The sequence below is a fragment of the Falco biarmicus genome, chromosome 12 (genome assembly GCF_023638135.1).
Source record: "Falco biarmicus isolate bFalBia1 chromosome 12, bFalBia1.pri, whole genome shotgun sequence".
NCBI classification, from domain to species: Eukaryota; Metazoa; Chordata; class Aves; order Falconiformes; family Falconidae; genus Falco; species Falco biarmicus.
In genome coordinates, this window is record NC_079299.1 from 19523529 (window position 1) to 19545186 (window position 21658).

Below are 21658 nucleotides of genomic sequence, written 5' to 3' on the forward strand. Positions count from 1 at the left end.
GGATTTTGTGGTTTCTCCAGTCCTGCTTTTAGGCTGCCAGGAACCTCTTGCAGATGTATTTTCACCGAGCCCTACGCACGTTAGTAGGAGGGACTGCTTAAGGGCCATGCAATTTTCTGTGGGCAATCTCAAAAGAGCATCCATCGGGCATGATTTGAAGTTTTATAGATAGGTGTCTCTGGATACCTAACCAAGGCACATTCCTTTGCCTTGCACACGCTCTCCTTTTAGTTTTCTCATACTCTGTTGCGTACTTTCTTCTTGTTCCCTTCCTTTCTGCCATTCTCCTCCATTCTCACTCCTCCTGTTTCAACTATGTCAGCATGAGACATTTCAGCCGGCTTATCTCAGCCTTTTTGCGTGTGGACTCCAGCTGATTTACCTTTACATCCCAAAATCCTTAGTGTTGATGATGCAGTTGTTATGGACAACTCTTGTGGTTTGGAGTGTTTTCTTCCTGGGGGGTGGGGCTAAAGGCAGCAGAAAATAAGTTAGCTCCACAAAAAGAGTGTTTATACAACGAACCATGTCCACACCAGAAGCACTTTCCCGGGTGCGTAACACATCAGGATCTCCTCTCACTGACTTACTCTTTCCCTGACCCATTTAACCCCCTTTCCAGCTTCAAAAGTTGGGTTGCCTTCCTTCGACCTTCAAGTGTGAATGCAGAGGAGCATGCTCTTGTGCGTGGCTGTGAGCAGCTCCTGGGAAAGGCTTCACGAGCAGGGTGAGCTTCAAGACAGATTCAGCCCAGATGGAGTTTTGAGCATCTCATGGAAAATCACTAGCCAGGGTCTGTCCCTCACTCCTGAACTCACAGATACGCGGGCACCCATAGGAACATTTACTGAACGTAGAAAACGCACAAAGAAAGTGAGATGCAATTCGTGCCCTGAGGGATGGGCACCATTTCGGGAAAGGGGGGAAACCTGCCGACAGCCCCCCTTCTTTTCTCCTCAGAGCTCCTGCTAGCCTGCACCCCGCACTTCGCTGGAGCCAGGCAAGCCACAGTTCTCGTTCCACAGCCTTCCAGCGTCGGCAACGAGGAGCTCTGCTGAACCCGGCAACGCGAGGGGAAAAGTACAATAGAATTGAGGGACGCTACCCCTTCTTCCCTTGACTCAAGAAAAACAGGGCGAGGAAAACGCGGCGCCGGGGCCGCCCTGCGCAGGGGGAAGGCGCCCGGGGCCGGGCTCACCTCAGCGGCCCCCACACCCGCTCCCAACGGCCGCGCGGGCAGGGCGGGAAGGGGGGAGCTCGCGGCCCCGCTCCCCCCGCCCCAGGCGGCCCCGCGCGGTGGCGGTGGCCAGACCCAACCGCGGCCCCGCGGCCCCCCGGCGACCGCCCGCCCCTCACCGGGGCGGTGAGACCCGGAGCACCCGGGGGCGCCCCCGCCGGCTTTTCCCCCGGCGGCAGCCCCGCATGCGCGGGCGGCTGGGGGGAGGAAGCGGGAGGGCACCAAATTCAAATCGCTGCTGAGGAGGGAGGGGAGAAAACTGGGGGAAGGAGGCAGCCGCGGGGAGTGGAGCAGAGGAGGGAGGAAAGGAGGGAGGAGGAGGGAGTGGGAGGGGAGCGTGGAAGACTCTAAGGGAACGCGGCAGAGGCCGGGAGAGGAGGCACGGCGCACGGCGGGGAAGGCAGAGCTGTCAGGGGAAGGACAGGGCGGCTTCGGGCACCCACGGCCGCAGCGCGGGGCAGCCGCCCCGGCCCGCCCGCTGCGCTCCACCCGCCTTCCCGCCGGCACCATGGTGGACAGGGGCCCCTTGCTGACCTCGGCCATCATCTTCTACCTGTCCATCGGGGCGGCGATCTTCGAGGTGCTGGAGGAGCCGCACTGGCGCTCGGCTACCGAGGACTACAAGCGGCAGAAGACGGAGCTGCTCAAGCAGTTCCCTTGCCTGGGCCAAGAGGGGCTGGACAAGATCCTGCAGGTACGACGGGCGCCGCCGAGCCGGGGGTGCCGGGCGGTGGCAGCGGCAGGTGCTGCGGGGCCCGCGGAGCGGGAAGCACCGCGGCTCTGGGCGGGCGGGCGGGCCGGCGGGGACGTGCTGCCGCCGGGCCGGAGGGCCAGCCGGCTCCCCGGGAATACTGACCCCAGGTGCGTCCTCACAATGCCCGATGCCTAAAAACTGCCCCTCGAGCGGGAGCGTGGGTATGCCTCTCAACCCGGGCAGGCTGTACCTAATGATAGAGCGGTTAAATGGGGCCGCGCTCCCTCCTCCCCGGCCGCCTCGGTGATGAAGGGGCAGGGGGCTGGCGCGGGTTTTGGCCGGCCGGTCCGGGGGGCTGGCGGGGCTGGCGCCCGCGGTGCGCTCCGCACGGCCGGCGGTTCCCGAACCCCGCAGCCCTGAATGCAGCTCTTGTAGCACCCGCGGTGGCTTCTTCTGCCTCGATGGATGTTGTGTTATGAGGAAGGCAAGGTGAAATCAAGCGCCTTGGTCATCTTCTGTTTCGTCCGATTTCCCTCCTCTTATTTTTCTTTCTATTTTTTTCATACTAAATACTGAAAATGCCCCTGGGGGTCCGGGTGCGGGTCCCGGAGGTCAGGCGGGGTGACAGGGGGAAAGGCTGAGTGGCTCGACAGAGGGATGTTTGCAACTCTTGTGCTGTTATTTTTACTCTAGGAGAATGACTTTTTTCCAAGCCATAAGGAGTTGATAATCGTCCTATCTTGTTCATCTGCCAGGATGCCTCTTCAAAAGTAATTATTAATCAATAGTATGTATTAAATCGTAGAGCAGTGTAAGCTTGGTTAGTGCCATTTTATGGACGTGGTATCCATTAAAACGTGGTGGCAAGCAATGGCGAACCATGAAAAACCAGGCTGCCCAGATATGTGGGGCTCCAGTGGTAAGAATTAATCATTTGGGAGTTTATTTCAGAGATGTTTATATTGACTGGATCTTCTGGTCATAGTGTTTTGGATTTCTTGTTATTATTTTATTTTTAAATCCACTAAAAGTACTAATATTTCAAAAGACAGAAGACAGGGAAAATGGCTCATTAGTTGTGTAATTGGTGTAATTGATACTGTGCAAGCTTAGAAGACGATATAGTTCTCCATCCTAAGTTTGTGGTTTAAATCGCCTTTCTTCTGTTGGTGGCTGCTTTGTGTCTGCTTCAGATAGCAGAGCTTTCTGGTGGCAGTGTCCTTATAGTTAGCATCTTAGTTTCCTGTTAAATGTGTTTTTGTGGTACACAGTGGAATGGGTGGATGGAGGCTTGAAACTATAAAGGGATGTTGGAAAAAGAAAGACATGCCATCTTTTTTGAGTATGCGTTTACTGTTCCGTAATCTTGCTGAAATCTTACTCTAGGTTATATCCCAAACCTGTTCTAACATCCTTAAGAAAAAAAACTTATTTGGATTGGGATGTGTGTTAAGCCTGGCATACTTAACTTTTTGCAGACATAATGCAGAATCTAGGTTCTGCTCAATTTAGGACAAAATTCATGTTGGTATGAAGGAATTGTTGAGTTTTTGCCCCATGATCCTTATCACAATTAATCCTGAAGTGGCAGAAATATTTTTCTTAAAGTACAAAAGGACAATGAAAAAATATTGGGCAGTTCATTAGAATGGATTGTACAATAGAGTACACAGTAGAATGTGCAATAGGTGCAGAGCCAGTGAGAAGGAAAAAAAAGTAGTAGAAGGCAAACTATGGCCAGATCAAAACGTTTGATTTGAGTATCTCTCTACAGCACAATGTGGAGAGCCTTCCCTCTTCAGTGCATGTTAGCTCCTGGTAATATTCTCATATTCATGTGATTTTTCACCTGATATTTCAGTTTTGCCTCTGCTGCTTCCAATCATACCTTACTTTCCATGTCCAGTCTTGCTGGTCTGATTATCCCTCATATATATTCTGTTGTCATCTTAGGCTCATGTTAGCTAAAATGTAAGTCTTACCTTCCTCTTATTTTGCTCTTGCTGGTAAGTGGAAACTTCACAGCCAGCTTTCTTCCAGACTTGCACTTTTGTTTCTGTTCTTAGTCAACTTCTACGTGAGAAGTGACGGGAAGAAGGCTTACAGAGGAGGATGGCAGGGTGAAATCTAGCCTAGCTGAAGCTAAATGGAGTGGGGGGAATCGTGTAAGGACATAAAGACTTACACTTTACAGCTTACTATGGAATTATCAGAAACAGGCTTTGTAGCTGTCCTTTTGCAGCCACTATCCATGCTGCTTCTGTTGGGTTCTGCTGAATCTTTAAAACATTACTAACATCTGTTGTCTTTCGGCAATTCCTGATCATCCTGTTCTCATATTAAACCTCCAAATTTATTCTCTTACAATCCAGAATATTGTTGACTTGAAAAACGTGCATTCCCCACCCACCCCCAACCCCTGTTTTGTTCCTCTGACCTTCCGTGTCTGGCCTCTTCCATGGACTCTCTGAACTTGTTCTTGAGATTTTGCATGATTTGACTAATTTCTCTGCTCTTCTCCTTTTTTTTTTTTTTTTTTTTTTTTTCCCCAAAATGGCCTTCAGTCTTCATCTTGGAGCCTTTTCTCTCACTCTGCCTGCAGTCTCCACTGATGCTCATGTGACTCTACTGAGCCACACTGAGCTTTGCTATTAGTTCACTGGTACTTTTTAATATTCCCATTTAAAACACACTGGATAAAGTTCTTCAAGAAATATCACCAACTGTAGAATTTTAAATGGTTGTTAGTAATATGCAAGAATGCCAAGAAATGTTCAAGTTGTACTAACAATACCAATTTTGTTTCCAGAAGCAGCCTGGAAGGTGACAAGGACTGAGTTATTCAGAGACCGATCTCTCTGCTGCCCTTGTTCCCCACCCAGGTTAGCTCGTGTGTTCATCTGAGCCTAAAGTTAGCTGTAAGCATGATGGAAACTCTGTGTGGAATGGCTACACAGTTAGATCTGTAGCGTGATCTTAAGCACTTAAAAAGACAAGTAGGTTATCAGCACAGATTCTCAATTCACATACAGACTAGTATCTCTGTACCAACAGTTTAAGTGATTATTAAGTGGGCTGTATTAGGTCAAATACTGTCTAAAGTTTATATTCTGTAATAAAGATTTCACAATGTGTTACTAGAAATACACTGCAATAAATGTTTATCTAAATGTGTTTAACATACTTTCAGAAAACTCACAAGCTGAGTATTGTAGGATATGCTAAAGAGTGAAAGCCTTTTTCCCCAGTTCTGAGAAATACCTAAAATAAAGTTGTTTAAAAACAGCTTTTAGAAATCTCTTATGTGAAGAATCTATTTGTTTTTTATTATTGTAAGTACCCTATTACTGATCATAACTATAAGAGGTAAAGAAAGTGCTTAAACTCTTTGTGGAGTAATACTACGTAGACCCTGATTTTAAAAGTGACTCACTCTGGACAGTGTATGGGCTGGTTGCTGCCTGCCCATGCTCTTCTGGGTAAAGCTGATTGCTCAAATAAAAATGTTGCAGAGATGCTTCACGTGACAATTTATGTAGGCCTCCAAAGACTCTCAACCACAACCATGTATTGACACAAGGAACCGTGTAATCTCTCATCACTGCATACAATTACCTTGGAATAGAAATGTCTTGTAACACTGTAGACTATCTGCAAACATAAACACTTAATCGTTATGTAATTGTGCCATATTTATCAGCATTGTAGAATCTTAAAAGTAGTGTAACACATCTGTCTGTTGATAAAATTCTATGGCTTGTCCTTGCTACTTGCTGCTGTGGCTCAAAGTCCTGGGCTCCTTTAGGAAGGGGCAGCAGGCATAGATCTACAGTGATGACACCTTTGCCTACCCTGCTGTAGGAATGAGTTTTGGAGACTGAAGCCAAATATAAAGCAATTCAGTAATTTCTCTCTTCTGCAGTTCCTTACTTTTACTCTTTATTGCTCCATCCTGATTGTGAAACATCAGCTTAATGATAAAGGAGCTATTCATGCAAGGAGGAGTCCTTTTGACCCTCGTGTCACTATTCACATGAGCAAAGGTTTGCCAACACTATGCCACATCTTAGTTCCTGGGAAATCTCTTTTACTGGCCCACTGCAGTCATAAAAAAATTAAATGCTTCCCATTGATAAACATCAAGGCTGGTCAAAAGAAAGGGGAGGATGTGAAAATTAGTTAAAATGGTTACTTTGAAAACAGCAATAAAATGAGAAGAGAAACTACTGGCTCTGTTCAGGAGAAGCAGACAAACATACTGGGTATGAGAAAAAATAATTGAGGTCTTTATTTGAAAAGGGTGCAAGACTCTTAACAGGCCTGAGAGACAACTTAAGAAACCTAAACGTTTAGACCTAAAGCCCAGTGCTGTGAACAAACATTTAGAAGACTTCTAAGGAGAGCTTCTGCCGGGATATACATGGCATGCAGGAGGTTTATGCTAAAGGAAGTAAGTCAAGTGGCTTAATAGCAGTTTCTCCCCTCAGTTTTTCGAAGTCAGGGTGTCTACTCACAAACACTGGCAGGTGCATTTACAGGATTTTGGGTTGTGTTTGAGGATGCTGAAGTTTGCTTCTACATTTGTTGATTCTTGGAATTTTTAAAGTTACATTATAAAACTGACAAATATTCTCTGAGCGCTGTTCCCTATAATGCTTTACTTCCAAGCTACTACCTCAAGGTTTAATTCTGCAGTACTCTTGAGTATGCAGATTATAGTTTTCTGAAACACTTGAGCTAGGTTTTAAATGCTTTTAATTAGTTCAACATTTAATAAAGAGATTATGGCTTTTACTTATGTTTTGTAGAGTGATTTGTTTTCCAACCTAAAGTTAATAGGGGCATTTTTTTCGTAATCTTTCCTTTCCCTTGTGTTCTACTTTAGGAGTTGTGTAAATGAGGTTCTAGACTACTAGGGGTTGGTTGGTTGGTCTTTAACTTCCTGATTTAATGTGGGGGAGACAAAGAGGAGACCAAATTCCTTAGCTGGAATGCCAGATGAGCTGTCTCTTTCAAGACTAAGACTTTTGCATGGGCTGAACCAAGTAAAGCTGAGCAGCTATTGGACAAGGACAAGTGGCTGCCAATAGAAAATCTTTAACTGTAAAGTTGTCAAGTACATGCAATACCACTCATATAAAAACTTGACAGCACAAATTAAAGCTTATGCCTGAGAAATAGGCATTGCTAGATTTGTCAGATGTGTATCTCCAATTATGCACTCTCTAAATTCAGCAGGGATGAACTGAGATGAAAAGGTAGGACTGCTGGCCACAGTTCTCTGTGACATCTCAGACTATGAATTATGGATATTGCTACTGTAAGCATTAGGAGAAAAAAAAATTGAGCTCAGGCAGTAATACGTTACTCCACAGCTTTTTTCTGTGTGTTTCTACATGCAAAATCAAATGTAAGCAGGCTGTTGTGTTGTGGTTTCCTCCCCCCTTTTCCCCTGTTTAACCATTACATTGTTTAAACTTTCTTGGAACATAGTTAAACAAAGCTGTTAGTGCATACACTGCAACTCTCTGCTGATGGAGCAATAGCAATCGATCAGAAGTTTTACTTTTCCTGCTATGGCTTTTCCTTTTTCCTGCTATGGGCTTAATCCTTGAGTGCTTGTGGTATGTTTTGCTTCTGTTACTTTAGGACAGAATGTTTGTATTGCCTGACATGTTACCTTTTGCTGCTAGGTGTGTTTTCTGGCAAGCTCTGCTCTAGATATCATGGTATTCAAGAAAATCTGCAGGTTATCAGCAGCTTGTCCTAAAAGATATTGGAACCCCTGTTTTGGTTCATACTATATATATGGCAAGATGTTTTCTGTAGCGTAATGATGACTTTGTACAGATTTCCTTTTTTTAAAAAATTTTTTTGCTATTAATACTGATTAAACAAAATGAGTTGTTTAGCTTTTTCTCTGAATGCTGTTGACCTTCAGAGCAATCACATTTCATACTGGTACTGCAAGTAGACGTCAACATAGTAACATACAATCAGAAACAAGCTGGATTGCAAGTGGCAGTCAATAGTCTGATTAGAAGGGGAGCAAGTGAGAATGGTTTTGCTCTTTGGTGCTATAGACTTGCTGATGACAGTGCCTGTACTTGTAGGGATTTTATTTTTTGCTGACTATTGTATGATCCCATGGATTGACTGCCTATAAGCAAGTAGTTAAATTTCTTCGTGGAGTATGTCTCTAGGTTTTTTTCAGTCTTAAATGAGTACAGCTCATAAACCCTGAGTCTGCTCTGTAGTATGAAACAAAACACGGTAACAGGACAACTGGAAGAGTTGTACTCTTCATCTAAATTAAAATCCCACTGTGATCACACCTGAAGCTCTCTACAGTGCTACAGATGTCCTCTGGAGACCCACACTTAGAGGCATATTGAATCCTTAAAATATAGCATGCAGTATGCACTTTGCATTTTTACTAGCTCTCTTTATTGAAGGGTTGGCTTAGGCTTGAAGGTGTAGCTTACCTTCCTTTATTTCCTGTCTTCGTTCTGATTCAGCAGCACTGGTAGTTCTTGTGTTACTAGATTTTTTCTTTAAAACACCAAGTTATCTAGCAGGCAACTTCAGACTGGCAGTTTGTTTTCTGTGTCAACACATCTTATTTTATTATGTCTTTATATTAGAGTTCTTAGATATTACTGTGTTAGTTATATACTTATCAACATTTTAATTGTAGGCAAGAGAGACCCCTCCTAGGCATGCCTTGCCCTAGCATCTCTATTTATATCAAATCAGTAAAGGAGTTATAATTTCTTTCCTTCCTTCCTCTCTCCTTCTTTCTTTCCTCCTTTTGCATTGTTTTGGGTGAACTCTTGTGGATCACAGGCACTGTTAGGTGCAAAGTAGCTTCTGGAATGTTTTAAACTCAAACAGTGTTTAAAGCTGTTTTCTTAAGAGGACTAAGTGATGAAAAGGGAGTAGGAAACTAGTAATAGGCCGTATATCGTAGCCTCTGTTGAATCTGAAATAGAGTTCCTTTTCTAACAATATGCATCTCTGTAGTGTTTCTTGTGATTTAACCCCTGTTGTGGGATGAATTGCTACAGATCAGCCCATCTGTAGGACTATAGTTCTGCCTTAATGAAAAAGTAGATGCAGATCATGAATGAGTCAACTGGCAAATACTAAATTGACTGTTTTGTGCCGGCATCTTACAGATATTGTGTATGCAGGTTCCAACTGCTGAGAAACAAAAACCATACCTGTGTGTCTCTTTTGAGGTTGCAACAGGTGCAAAAAAGTCTAGTTGGACCTATCGCAGGTCTCTGAACTCTGATTCTTCTTAACAACAAAGCTGTCAGTTATTTAACATTAGTTTGGACTTGAAAGTAAGTCATAAGATTGTCAGATAATGGCAGCTAATGAGTGGTAGCTAATGGAACTTGAAGATAATTCTGCAAAGGGTTGTGATAGTCCTAAGGTGGAAAGCATACTCAGATATGATACAATATTTTTGGTGGCTTGGCTAAAATATAAAATTAATTAGTGATGACTTGTGTGTGTGATCTCCAAACGCTCATACTTCTGTTCCTTTTTTCTACTCCCAACTTACTCCAAGGGAGTAAAAAAGCTTTGAAGGAAAGTTGCTCAAGAAGCACGTGTGGTCCCATGCTAGAGAAACAGCAGCTGTATGTTTGTTCTGGCCTATGAGTGAAGTGAGGCAGCTGAGTCTCCTCCAGGCACCAAAGAAACAGGGGAGGTGTTTGGAGCCAAGCAGCTGTATAAAGAGAGGGGGTCTAATCAAGCTCACTGGAGGTAACCAACTTCTCCCTTGGCTTGTGTTGAATAAGTCTGGCTGGAGCCCTCAACTTACTGCATGCTCAGCTGTTACAGTTGCTGCTAACCAGCTTCACAGACTGTAATGCAAATATGTTAAAATCAAGTTAGATAGCTGAACTATGATAACTTGCCAGTGAAGTTAGAATTTCAACCTTCAGGTATGTGTAAGTGGTATGTATGTGACCAGAATATCAGAGGGCAGTTCTGTAGTCAACGCTTGCCTTGTTGGCACAAGCGTTTTTGAAGGGCACTGGGGTTTATGCTTAGAAAGTCATTCACTCTTACTCGTATTAGTGCACTCTGAAGGCTTTCCACCTGTGCCCTATCAATTTGCCTTTTAAAAATAATAGTTGTATGTTTCCGACAATTTTATTTTCAACTTTTGGGGTGGAGGGCAATAGAAAGGAGAGAAAGAATAAAAAACTTCGAAGTTGCTTCTGTTGTAGCAGCAAAGCTCGTAGCTAACTTTATTGTGTCTCTATGTGATTCGTTACAGTAATACTAGATTTTCAAGGTAGTATCTTAGCTGGATGTGACTATAAGATAACTGTGCTTTTTCATGAAATTGCTATGTAGTCTTTGCAAGATCCTAAAGCTGTCAACTTGATTAATGAAATGAACATAGATGTCTTTATCTTACATTTAAAAGAAGTAAAATATAGTTCACACTCTGACAGTGCCTTGCTTTTATTTGCATGTGTTTTAAGAATGCTTGCTTAGTTCTGCTACAATGAGGCAGTTGGTTATTTGGACAGATGTCCCCACAGCTGGCTGCTTGTTGTTTTGTAGTGGAGGAACTCTGCAATAAAATAGTTTCACACCAGGCATTGACCTAGGTGCTTTCAGCTGAATTCTGTGCACCTTTCTTAGGAAAACAGTCTCGCTTATTTGAGGTAACTGCTGCTTTTCTGTGGTTTTGATGACTATCTTGTATGCCGAGCAGCTTTAAAGCATGAGGGTTCTCTACTTAGCAATGTGCAAGTGCTTCCTCTGTCTCAGCTTGTAAGATAATAGATGCCTGCTGAGTGGTTAGAGGTGGCAGTTGCAGGAAATCCAGGCTAGGAAGGAAAAGATGTAACAAATGTGAGGCAGTAGCTACAGTGCTTCTGTCAGCTGATCCTTCTTCCCTTCAATGTAGTAGCAAGAAGATAGCAAAGTGGTTTGGCTTTCTACATCGTCAGGGATGGGACAGTTGAGAAGTGGCAAACAGGGCACAGGGTGTGTTAATTACCTGCCGCGTGTCAATGCTGTACATTACTCTTTGCCTTCAACTTGTCTGGTGTTACATGCTTAGGAGTGACCTGCAAATACACGGGAAACTATGAATCTGTAAGTGTGCATGGTTTGATAGTCTTAAATTTGAAATATTTTTCAGTTGACTACACTTGCTTTTTCACTTATTCAAAACACTTTCTACAGGATACATGCAATGACTTGTTTAGCATTGGTTCTTGCCCAGGAACTAAATGTGATATGGGACTGAAGAGATTACTGAAGAATTACTGAAGCAGTATGTGCTTTGGTTTTTATCAATGTTACTGATTGGAAGCTGTCTTGGGAAGAAAGCCCCTTCTGTGTACTTCGTGGTATAGTGTTGAACATAGTAGAATAGCGGAAGATTGTGTTCCCGTGTACATGTTGTGTGTGTGTGTGTGGTTTTTAATGTTATACTTATTCCGGCAAAAATGGGGTCTGTGCCTATACTGACACAACTGTGTTTTAAGAAATATTCTTATGCATAGGCAGCTCTTACCAGCAAACTGATGCTATTGCCAGTCTAGCTCACTCACCTAGCAGAAGAAACAAGATAGACTAGGCAAGTTATGCTGTTACAGGTCTGAGAGTGTCTAGATCAGACTTTTTCCCAGTGTGCTTATCTCTGTTACTGATTGCGCTTCTTTCTATCCTGCCATAACTGTGCTCACAGATCTCTGCATCTATATTTGAAAAGATTTTTCCAGAGCAGCCTCTTCTCCTTCCCCAGTCCTCCTTAAAGATCAGTCTTGAGCTAATATAGTGTTGAAGGGATTTGTAGTAACATTAAAAAAAAAAAAAAAAAAAAAAGTTTCAGGTTAAGCCCTTGATAAAGCAAAATACATAGTAGCCAAAATTTCAAAGCAAATATAGTGTCTGTGGCAGGTTTTCCCCCCTTATTATTCCTCTTAACATAAACCCATCACCTCAAACCCATCACCATTCATACCAAGCATCCTGTCCATGTTGACATTGGAAGCATGCCTTGCTTTGCCTCCTCCTCCTGCTATGTGATGGACTGATACAGGGAGAGAGACTAGTGTGGTTGAGGTTATGTAAAGTTTTTGGTTGACCCTGGAAACTTTTGTTGTTTTTAGCTTAACAAGGTGAGTGTAGTTAACAGAGAGTTAATAGCCAGCAGCATGACTCTTACTCGCTCCTGTTCTGTGGTTCAAAAGTCTACTTGATTAACAATGTTGTTATGCTTAGTACTTTGCTCCACCCAAGTCTGATCACTCTCAGTTTTGTTTCATTGATTTGATGCTGTTGGGACAGATCAGAATTTTATTCTAGCATGTCTAAGTTCAGTGAACTGTCAGACAAGTAGAAATTGTTTTACCAGGACCTGCTTGCCTTCTCTGTTTTTCTGTTTGCTTCTTGGGGTTCTTTTAATTCTTTCTCCTTAAAATAGGTTGTTAAATAGGAAATGAGATGTGTGATGGCTTCAGAGGAGCAATACTTTTAATATTTATTGAAATTTGGGGGTGAAATAAAAAAATGCTTGTGAAACCAAAAGCCTATATAATAACATTTTGGTCCTAGCTACTAAGAAACAAACTCCAAGCAGTTTTTAGGGTGTTCTAACCAAGTGACTTTCTGGAAATGTTATAATCTGAAGCATGTTTTTCGGCATGGCTATAAATGGGAGAAAGCATAATGTGCTGCTTCATGCAACGTTACTTTATGCTGCAATTCATTCACCGAGTTGAAAAGCTTATTTAGGCCTCTGTAAGCAGAGTTGTCAGGCTTGGGTCACTGGTGTTTTGACTTGTCCTAATGAACTATTCTTACACGCTGAAAACATGGGGGGCAGGGGGGAAGCTTCTTTTTAAACTCGGCTTCCTCTTTTACTTTTCTTGTGTAGTATCAAGGCTTCTCTGTCCATATATTCCAGTTTATACCATTTTATGGATGGGTGAGAATCTGCAAAGATAAAATAGATTGCTGGGTTGCTGCTCAGATCTTGAGGCCTTGTTTGAATAAGTGGGGGGAAAAAAATTGCAACACTTCAAAGATACAGTCCAACCCCTCCCCATCTAGGAAATCAATCTCAGTAAACTATTTTTATTGACACTAGGATTGTTTTGGTTCAATTTAAATCTACTTAAATCAATTGCAGCTAAACTGAAATGTATTATTTTGGAAACTGCTACATGGGTTAGCATATGCTTATGCAATAGGTACCAACTCTGTTGCAATAGTCTCATGTAAACACTGGTTCTAACCCTGCCTAACATAGGTCACCAACTGGTGTGAGGGCTTGATTAAATTCTTGACTCTTCTGCTTCCACTTTCTTATCTCTAAAATGGGGACAACAGCATTTTCCAAAGCCCTTTTAAAGGGGAGTTGGCTACATTAGTCACCATGTATGTATTCAGATAGGAAGGAAGCCTAATCTGCTATTATAGATTATTTCAACTACTTAATTTCAGCTGATGCAATGTAAAAGTTGAAATACTTTTTTTTAATTTTTTTTTAACAATCAAGGAAAAGTGTGTTATTAGCATATTGGCACAGAAGCCCTCAAATTTAAGCTGTATTAATGAAAGCTATGAAGTCTGATAGGTTTTATTTCTGAATGAGAGTAATCTGAGGCCAAAAAGAAGTTGGGACACTCAGCATCTGCAGAACAGCTGCAGTTCTCATGCAGCAGTAACCTTTAGTTAATTTGTCTTCAAAACATGTCTATGTGGAACTTGGGAAAGTGAAAAGGAAACGGTTCTATAATTGCATTAATCACAAGAGCAAGGGAATGCTGGTAAAGCACTGAATATGCTTTTCATCAAAATAGTTTATTAGCTAGTTCATTAAACTGGAATCTAGTCCTAAAATTAATAGGGGAAAAAATCCATATCAGCTGTTAAATTCTGTGGCAATGATCTGTCAAAGAAGCCAACTGCCTCTTCAAAACTGTTGCTGTTTACATCCATTGCGCATAAATGGAAAGGAGAAATAAAGTTAAGCAGCATTAGTTCATTCAAACACAGGATCTTTATGTATCACAGATAGGTAAGCTTCAGTGTTCAATTTTGCAATGACAAAATAGTTCCAGTTAACTAATTTGCTGAATTATGAGTTTCACATTATTTTACTCTGCAGAAAGCCACAAAAAGGAAATAACCTTGTTGATCTCTTTCCATTAATACCCCTCACATTGTTTGTCCTATGAGTTATGACTTATAGGAAAATTAACTGTCCATGCTATACATCATACACAAGCAAGTCTTAAACAGTGCATGCTGTAAAAATATTGACATGCCTCCAAGAGGTTAATATCCCTACAAGTTAGAACTTTTTTTCCAGAGGAAACAGTAACATCTATTTGTACTGCAGAATGGAAGTAGACCTCCATGTGTTCAAATGATTTTTTACAAAAAAAAAATTATTGGGCTCATACCACCAGTGTCTCTCTTGACTGCACATTTCATCCTAAAATAGAAACTATCCCAAAACTTGGGGATTTATTGCAGAATTAATTCATTCTTGCATTACACTAGTTTAGCCTTGGTCATCTTTTTCACACGTTTGGGCTGGGAGGTCACTAATAAAGCATGCTGTTAGCTAGTTATTATGACAAAGAGAAGGTTAGCAGCAGGACAGCAAGGGTAGTTAGGTATCAAGGGGAAACTTAATCATTCAACTGTAATGGTTACTTTGCCAAAACCCCTCAAAATTCACCATGTAGCAGCTTACAACTTGATTTCTGATCACACGGTGGCTTTTAAGTTCTGTGCTTTCTCTTAGGGGCTTGATTTAATTTCTAAGAATGAAGACTACTGATGTAGACACATCATTATTACACACTAAAGTACAGAAACAGCAATAAATATTTCCAAAGACCTGACTACTCAACAGTTTTTCTGTAAAGTCACGTGAGCAATGCTGGCTTGGTCTCAATTTGCCTTGGTAAGGAAGAAGGGACATGTGCTTAGGTCCAACTTTGTTCAGGCTGAACATCCTTCTGTGGCCTTATTCTTGAATTTACTGCTTGAAAACTGAAGCCTCAGACTTGGGGCATTCCTTTCAGTAGAGGCAGTTTGGGAAAGCAATGCGGAGTTTCCATGAGAATGGAGGAAAAGGCAAGACACAGAACTTGTTGCAGACTGTGAAATCAATAAGCATTATCCAAAGCCCAGGTGGGCAGAGTACAACAGGTTTCCATAAACACACAGGTACACAATGTGAGGACTTTTTAGAAAACGCTTAATGTGTGTTTTGACTGAAAATTTCTCAAACTGCCTATTTTTAACACTGTTTTGTAAAATAGAAGTTCATGATGGAAAGGTGCGAGGGTAAATGTAACTCCTGCTTAGCTTTTTACAAAATGAAAGAACAAAGGCCCTACCCTTCTTTGTGGCTTCCCGCCCCACCCCAAGTTGTGTAGTGTTTCTGCTGCAACCCTTGATTAGTTTCTATTATCAGCTGTAATATTTTCATGCAAAATTTGCTTAATTTGAAGAAAATTACTTTTGTATTATGTCTGTATCTGTAGACTTAACAGCCATCTGTAAACCTTTAGTAGAACAGCACTTTGTACAAGTAACGACTGCAGATTATCATTACAAAATCACTAATGTTGACTTGTACTTCTCTTAAATGTGGCCTTAAGATAAGGCTTCATAAAATCAGTAGGGCAATGTGTAGGCTTTGTAGAACCACTAGTGTACTCAGTAAAGGAAATGACGTATATTTTTTGATGCTGGAGCCATATTTTAGGATCTTTTGACACTCTCGTTAGAAGTCTAACAGGAAAACATATAAATCGAGCTGGTGCTGCAAAAGTTTTCAATGTTCTATTTATCAGTACAGTTGTTTCTGTTTTACTCTTCAGCATTTATCTCTCACCTACTCTGCATCATGTCAGTCCTTGAGGAAGAACTTCATGCCTTTGGATGGTGCCACAGAAAATGCTGAAATTGTTTCTGGTTTCTCACTTCTGTCTGAAAAACTCCTCTCTAGTAAGGGGATTTTCCTGTAGAACAATAATATGCTCCCCAATGCATTATAATTGTAATATATATTTTGGATCCAAAATACTACCTGTAACGCCACACTGTAGAAATATTTACATTAAGCTAAATCAATCACTTAAGTTGGGTCTTGGTTTAGACAGTGAGGTTCATCTACGCTACCATGCTGAATGCTTTGATTAAAAACTATTGCATAGGTTAAGAACCTTTTTTAATTTACAGTTTAATTTTACTCATGCTCAGGTTTTTTTTGTTTTGTTCTTATACCAACACTGTGTTTTGATTTAAATGGCTTTTGTTTGTGGTCTTGCATTGCAGTTTCTGATGCAATACAAAAGAAAGCAATGCTGTTCCATGTCAGCCTTTATTTTTGCAGAAACTGTAGAAAACGTGCCAGCTGAGTTTCACCAGTGCTTTGCAGAATGACAGCAAGATGTCAGGAAAGGGATTCCAAGCATATAGCTGTTCCTTGAAGTTCTCCTTTCCTTTTCATTAATGTGCTTCTGTTGTTGAGATGCCTAAACTGTATGACTGGACTGATCAGACGTAATGGAAAAAATGTATTCCCCTTCCATTACTGCTGTAGGGTATAATACCACTTCTGTGTCAAGAGGATAGGAAAGGAGAGGCAGAATAAGTTGCAGTGGGTGTCTAGGACATCTTAAAGCTGACTTTAAAACCACCCAGTTTTTGAAACATGGTTCTTCATTAAGATATGTTATCCTTGCAACTACAGCAGTAATGATTTAGTGTACAATTGGCCAGGACTGTTTGCAGGCCTCTCAAATCAGCTAAGCAATACATGTTTGAAAAAGGTGTTTATATGTTGAAGGCATGTCAAGGTCTGTAATATCACAAGATTTACAGGGTGCCCAAGTACATAGGTAATATGAATGAAAAGCCTGGTGCCGTCCTTGCTAATTGAAGTGATGCCAGTAAATTGCTCTACAAGATACAGCCAGTGTGCCCACTGATTGCTGTTCTAAGCTCACAGCACTGCTAGGGCTTATCACTAACCATGTGCTACCTGTACAAGACCTTATCTTTTCTAAATAATATTGATGACAAAACCTATATTGCTTTCAAGGGCAAGAAGGTCCGCTTCCAAGATACAGAAGTTCTAGAACTCTCCTCTTAACTTCAGGCTAATTGAAGGAGAGATTCAGTTCATAGCATAGGCTGAAGGAGGAAATTATGAAAACTAGATAAATATTAAGCTGTATTTTGCTAGCCTGTTATTTCTTGTGGAAGTATATAATTCAGGTAAATCACATGGGTTTACAGTGGTTCATTTTTACAGACAGGCATTGTCTGTTGTTAAATCAAGACCCTTCCCTGGAACTACTGTTTTTCTATTAATTTTCAGATAATACAGAAGTTGGGAAGCTAGGAGGGTTAAGTGGTACATTTGTTCCCTTCCCACTTGTTTGTCTCTCAGGAGGTAATTCTCTTGTCCTGTCAATGTTGATTACTTCCCAGGATATTTTCCCTTAACTTTTAAACCCTCAGCCATTGTTCTCCATGCCAAGGGACAAAAAAAAAAACCCACACAAAACCACCCACCCAACCAAAAAAAAACCCAAACCCCCTCCTGCCACCAAACAAAACAACAAAAAAAACAATAAAAAGCAAATTTTAAAAAAAACCCAAACACCAAAAAACCAAAACCCAAACCCAAACCAAACAAACAAAGAAACCAAAAAAGAGTGTACTTGCATCTTGGGAAGCATCATGTCCTCAGGCAAGCTCTCTCGATTAGGTTTATTACTCAGCTGTAACTTTCCATGTAAACCTCAAAAATACCAATACATTTTGTGAAGTTTGTGTTCACCCTGGTGGGAATGAAGAGGTGATGGTGCTAGTTACCAGTGCCAATTGAGCAGGTAACCTGCTCAATTATAGCAATACTAAGGCTCTGTTTCTGCAAGTAGAAGCAGCCCTGAAGATTTGCTGTAGCTAGAGTAGAATTCATTACAGTGGTCAGCATTTACATCTATATGAACTACTAAAATAGTCAGAACATGAACGTCTGGCTTTAACTGGGGAGAGGGGGAAGCAGGGGAAAGGAGGAGAGAAGAATATTCAATATATCTAATGTTAGCACTGCAGAAGTGCCCAAGATACTTATTCTCACTTCTGAATCCTGTTTCATCCTGCTCATGCTTTGACTAATTCTGATCATCTTTCCAAGCAGGGAATAGCTGGCACAATTATTTACCTTTTCTATTTCCAAAGAATAATGTGGAAGTAATTTGACTGTAGACTCACAAATTGTTTCCACTGGACTGTGTCCTGAGGGCTCCAGACTCATAAATATTAGCCACAATTAAATTTTTATGAGTCTTTCAGGTTCAAGTAAGTACAAAGATGGTTCTTAACATCTCCTCTAAATTCAATATTTATTGCATGGGCTTCAGATAACAAGCTAAAACCAGGGCATAGCATGTATCTTCTAATTCTGCATGTAAAAACCCTCATTCCCCTTTTTGTCTCTGACTGATTAGAGCTATTCCTGGTTAATAAACTAAGATTGTGCTTGAAGAGCATGATTTGTTCTGCCCAATATGGGTTAATTAACAGATTGCCTTTCTAAAGGATCACTTAGTCTGGTTAAACTGTAATTGAAAAACAAGAAAACAAATGGACAAAAAAGACTGAAATAACAAGTGTTCCTATTTGTGACAATTGTGCATTCTCTACCCTCGTTCTTTAAAAGAACACAGTGGCAAGAAGAGATGCTTGTGCCTGTAGTACTGTCTTCAGGGAGAATGCTGTTTGCAGGTTAAACAAGCTATTTCCTCTCTTCACTGGATTGTCAGTGTCAGCAGTTATGGATTAAGAAAGCTTTATGCTTGGTCCCTGTTACAAATTTATCATTTTAATATTGCTCCCACACTCACATTGCACTTGCAAAATGATAAAGCAAAACCCAGGAGAGAAAAACCGAAATGCCCAGACTTCTTTAGATTTTCACTTTGTTCTTTTTGAGACTCAGTCCACTGATGAGCTCCCTGCATTAACATGCATTATTGGTGATGTGTTAAAATAATGATGGCAGAGCAGGGAAAAACGTGCTGTCATCAGTGCTTGGGAGAAGAGGCGGAGAAACTCCTTTCCACTTAGCAGAATAGATAGAATGTCCCTTCTGCGGGGTTAGGATGGATTTTTAGGCCAGTAACTTAATAAAGGTAGGGACTTGTGATGGTATTATCTCTTCAGTTTTATTTATAATGGCACTGCATCCAAATGGAAGTGCTTTTGAATCACAACATTTTCTGAAGTCCTGGAATCTGTATGCAGTAGTACATTAACATATAGCAAGGATGCTCTTATTTAAATCCTCTTTGTATATACAGGTTATTCTGCGATTTGGTAGTGTGAATTTTAAAAAGAACACCTAATGTGATATACGTTAAGGTGTGAATTCATTGGTTTATCCAACAAATTGTCTCTTGCACAGAGGTATCTTAGAGCTCACTGTTGATGAGCTGTTGCAGCTTGCTTTGGGATATTTCTGTGCTCTTCCTCAGTTCTGAGCACCTAAATAAACCTCAGATGAAGCTTCCTCAGAGCTACACTAAATAGGGAATATTTTCCAGCATAAAAGTATGTGTGTAGGGTTAAGATATGAATGCTTTCTAGTCTCTCTTCAAGCTCAGTCATGTTCTTTGAAGGACACACACAGGTTTTCTTTACAGCAGAGTTACACAGTTATTTAGTTGACGGCGTTTTCCTTCTGCTGAAGACCACTTCTGTGTTTGGTAGTATCTTGTATGCCTGACAGTGTTTAGTGCTGTGATCTTCAGGTATTTTAACTAAACAGCCTGTTCTACTTCCCTGGCTAATCAGTAAATGCAAACGAATCTGCAGCTCTAATCCGTGGCTTTCTTCATAGCATGTATTTAATTACTTTCATTAGAATCTGGCTTCAAAGTCCAGTACAAGACAATGTATCCCACTCTGTGCTTTTACCAGCTAACAAAACTAGCAAGGCTGCTTTAAAAGCAAAAGTGCTAGGAAAATGAATTCTAGGAACAGAAGTTTTGCCAATACTAAAAAAAATAATAATTAAAAAAATCAATAAAAAATTGTGACAATATGGCCTAATGAAGAAATCAAGACCACAATGTGTGTAAAAAGCCCTCTGGGTGTGCTAAATTAACAGACACAAACGATGTCTGGTTTGCTGTCCTGTTACATAACAAAACTATGCAAAGTGAAAACCAGGCATGTATTTACGTGCATTCTTTATATATCAGGCTTAGATGTAGGGACAGCTCTGTATAAGTGGCATGTGCTGGAGGCTCTATTAGGTAAGAAAAGGTATGCTTAGATGGAGGTCCAAGTTGCTGACAGACCAAAGTTAAGTGTAATGAAGGGAAAGCAATAGAGTGTCTTGGCTCTTTAGTTCATTTATGCATTGAGAAGCACTGTTGCATGAATAGAATGAAACACTGAGAAGTTGCTTGGGTAAATGAAGAATCAACAAGTTTAGCTAACCTTTCTCTGCAGAGCAAGTTCAGACTTGTTCTATAACCTTTTGGATAAAATGTGGTATCTACAGTGCATGTGACCTATACATATACTTTTCTATTTTGTATGCTAAGGTACTGGTGGATCATTTAAAGTCACTTTTAGCAAATTTAAATAAGTTTTTTGTAATTGCCTTATTAAGGAAAAAAACAACCACTGCACAACAAAAAAAAAAACAAAAAAGCCCACTGACATGTTGAAGCAGTTAAAAGGAATTGTTTAGGAGAACTTAAAGCTTGTCCTTTCTCTGAAGACTGTGGAAAACTGACAAGATAACATTCTGTCAGCTGTATCGGTAGGAGTGTGAAAATACCATCTCATTCTGGATTAAATCTTGCTGTTGTTGGAAAGAAAACCCTCCCCTAAAGTATGTAAACCCATATTTTGCCAAGATTTTTTTTCCCAAGTGGGAATTTTCAAAAGTTTGTGCTTTGATAGGAACTATATTTTAAGACTAAAATGTTGATTGAAAATGCAAAATATGTTTTTACTTGCAATAACCCTTACAATGCACTTTATAAAATGGTTGATCATGACAGCAAGGTGGAAAAATTCCCATGTGATATGTATTTGATCTATGTAGGAATGTAAACACTGGGATTAACGCTTGCTTTCCAGGGTTTGATTTTTGTCCCAGTTCAATTCATAGGTAAGGGGGAAGGAAACCTGCATACACATATTGATATCTCTAGCTTTTCAGGTAATGTTCATGTATACTTTTGGTTAGGTTTATTATTTACAACAGTCAACACCAAGCATGAGGCTTGTGGGGTTTTTATTCTTTTAGAAGTGAAAATTAACATTATTGCCTCAATGACCACTTCCTATTTTTTGCCTCAGTTTCAACTTTGGCCTTGTGGTAGGTGGCCACTGGATATAACCCCATTGTGGTCTTGGAAACAAGCTATTTCTGCCTCGGATTTTATGTTAGTTAAAATAGACTATACAAGTTCTAGGATTAGTGAAAGTCTTGGAGAACCTAGCTACTCTTAGTATAAGGCTGGCTGGGAGGAAATGCTGTGCACAGCAGTTGAATTAACTGCAGATTCACTCCTATATGCTCAGTTGATCCAGAATCGGACTCATGTAGTCAACTGACATCCTCTTTAATAAATGCGGACTTTACTAAATCCCACCATCCTTCTCTAATGCAGGTGCTGCTGACTCAT

At 41.0% G+C, this 21658-nt stretch overlaps 1 protein-coding gene across 1 annotated transcript in view; it reads left to right on the forward strand.

The window, feature by feature from the left end:
• The first annotated feature begins 1544 nt into the window (after nucleotides 1-1544).
• KCNK5 (potassium two pore domain channel subfamily K member 5) overlaps nucleotides 1545-21658 on the forward strand; it is a 36859-nt gene continuing 16745 nt past the window's right edge. Inside the window, exon 1 of the mRNA XM_056357159.1 lies at nucleotides 1545-1931. Coding sequence (XP_056213134.1) covers nucleotides 1746-1931 — 186 coding nt within the window. The 5' untranslated portion in view covers nucleotides 1545-1745. The remainder of the gene's footprint in view (nucleotides 1932-21658) is intronic.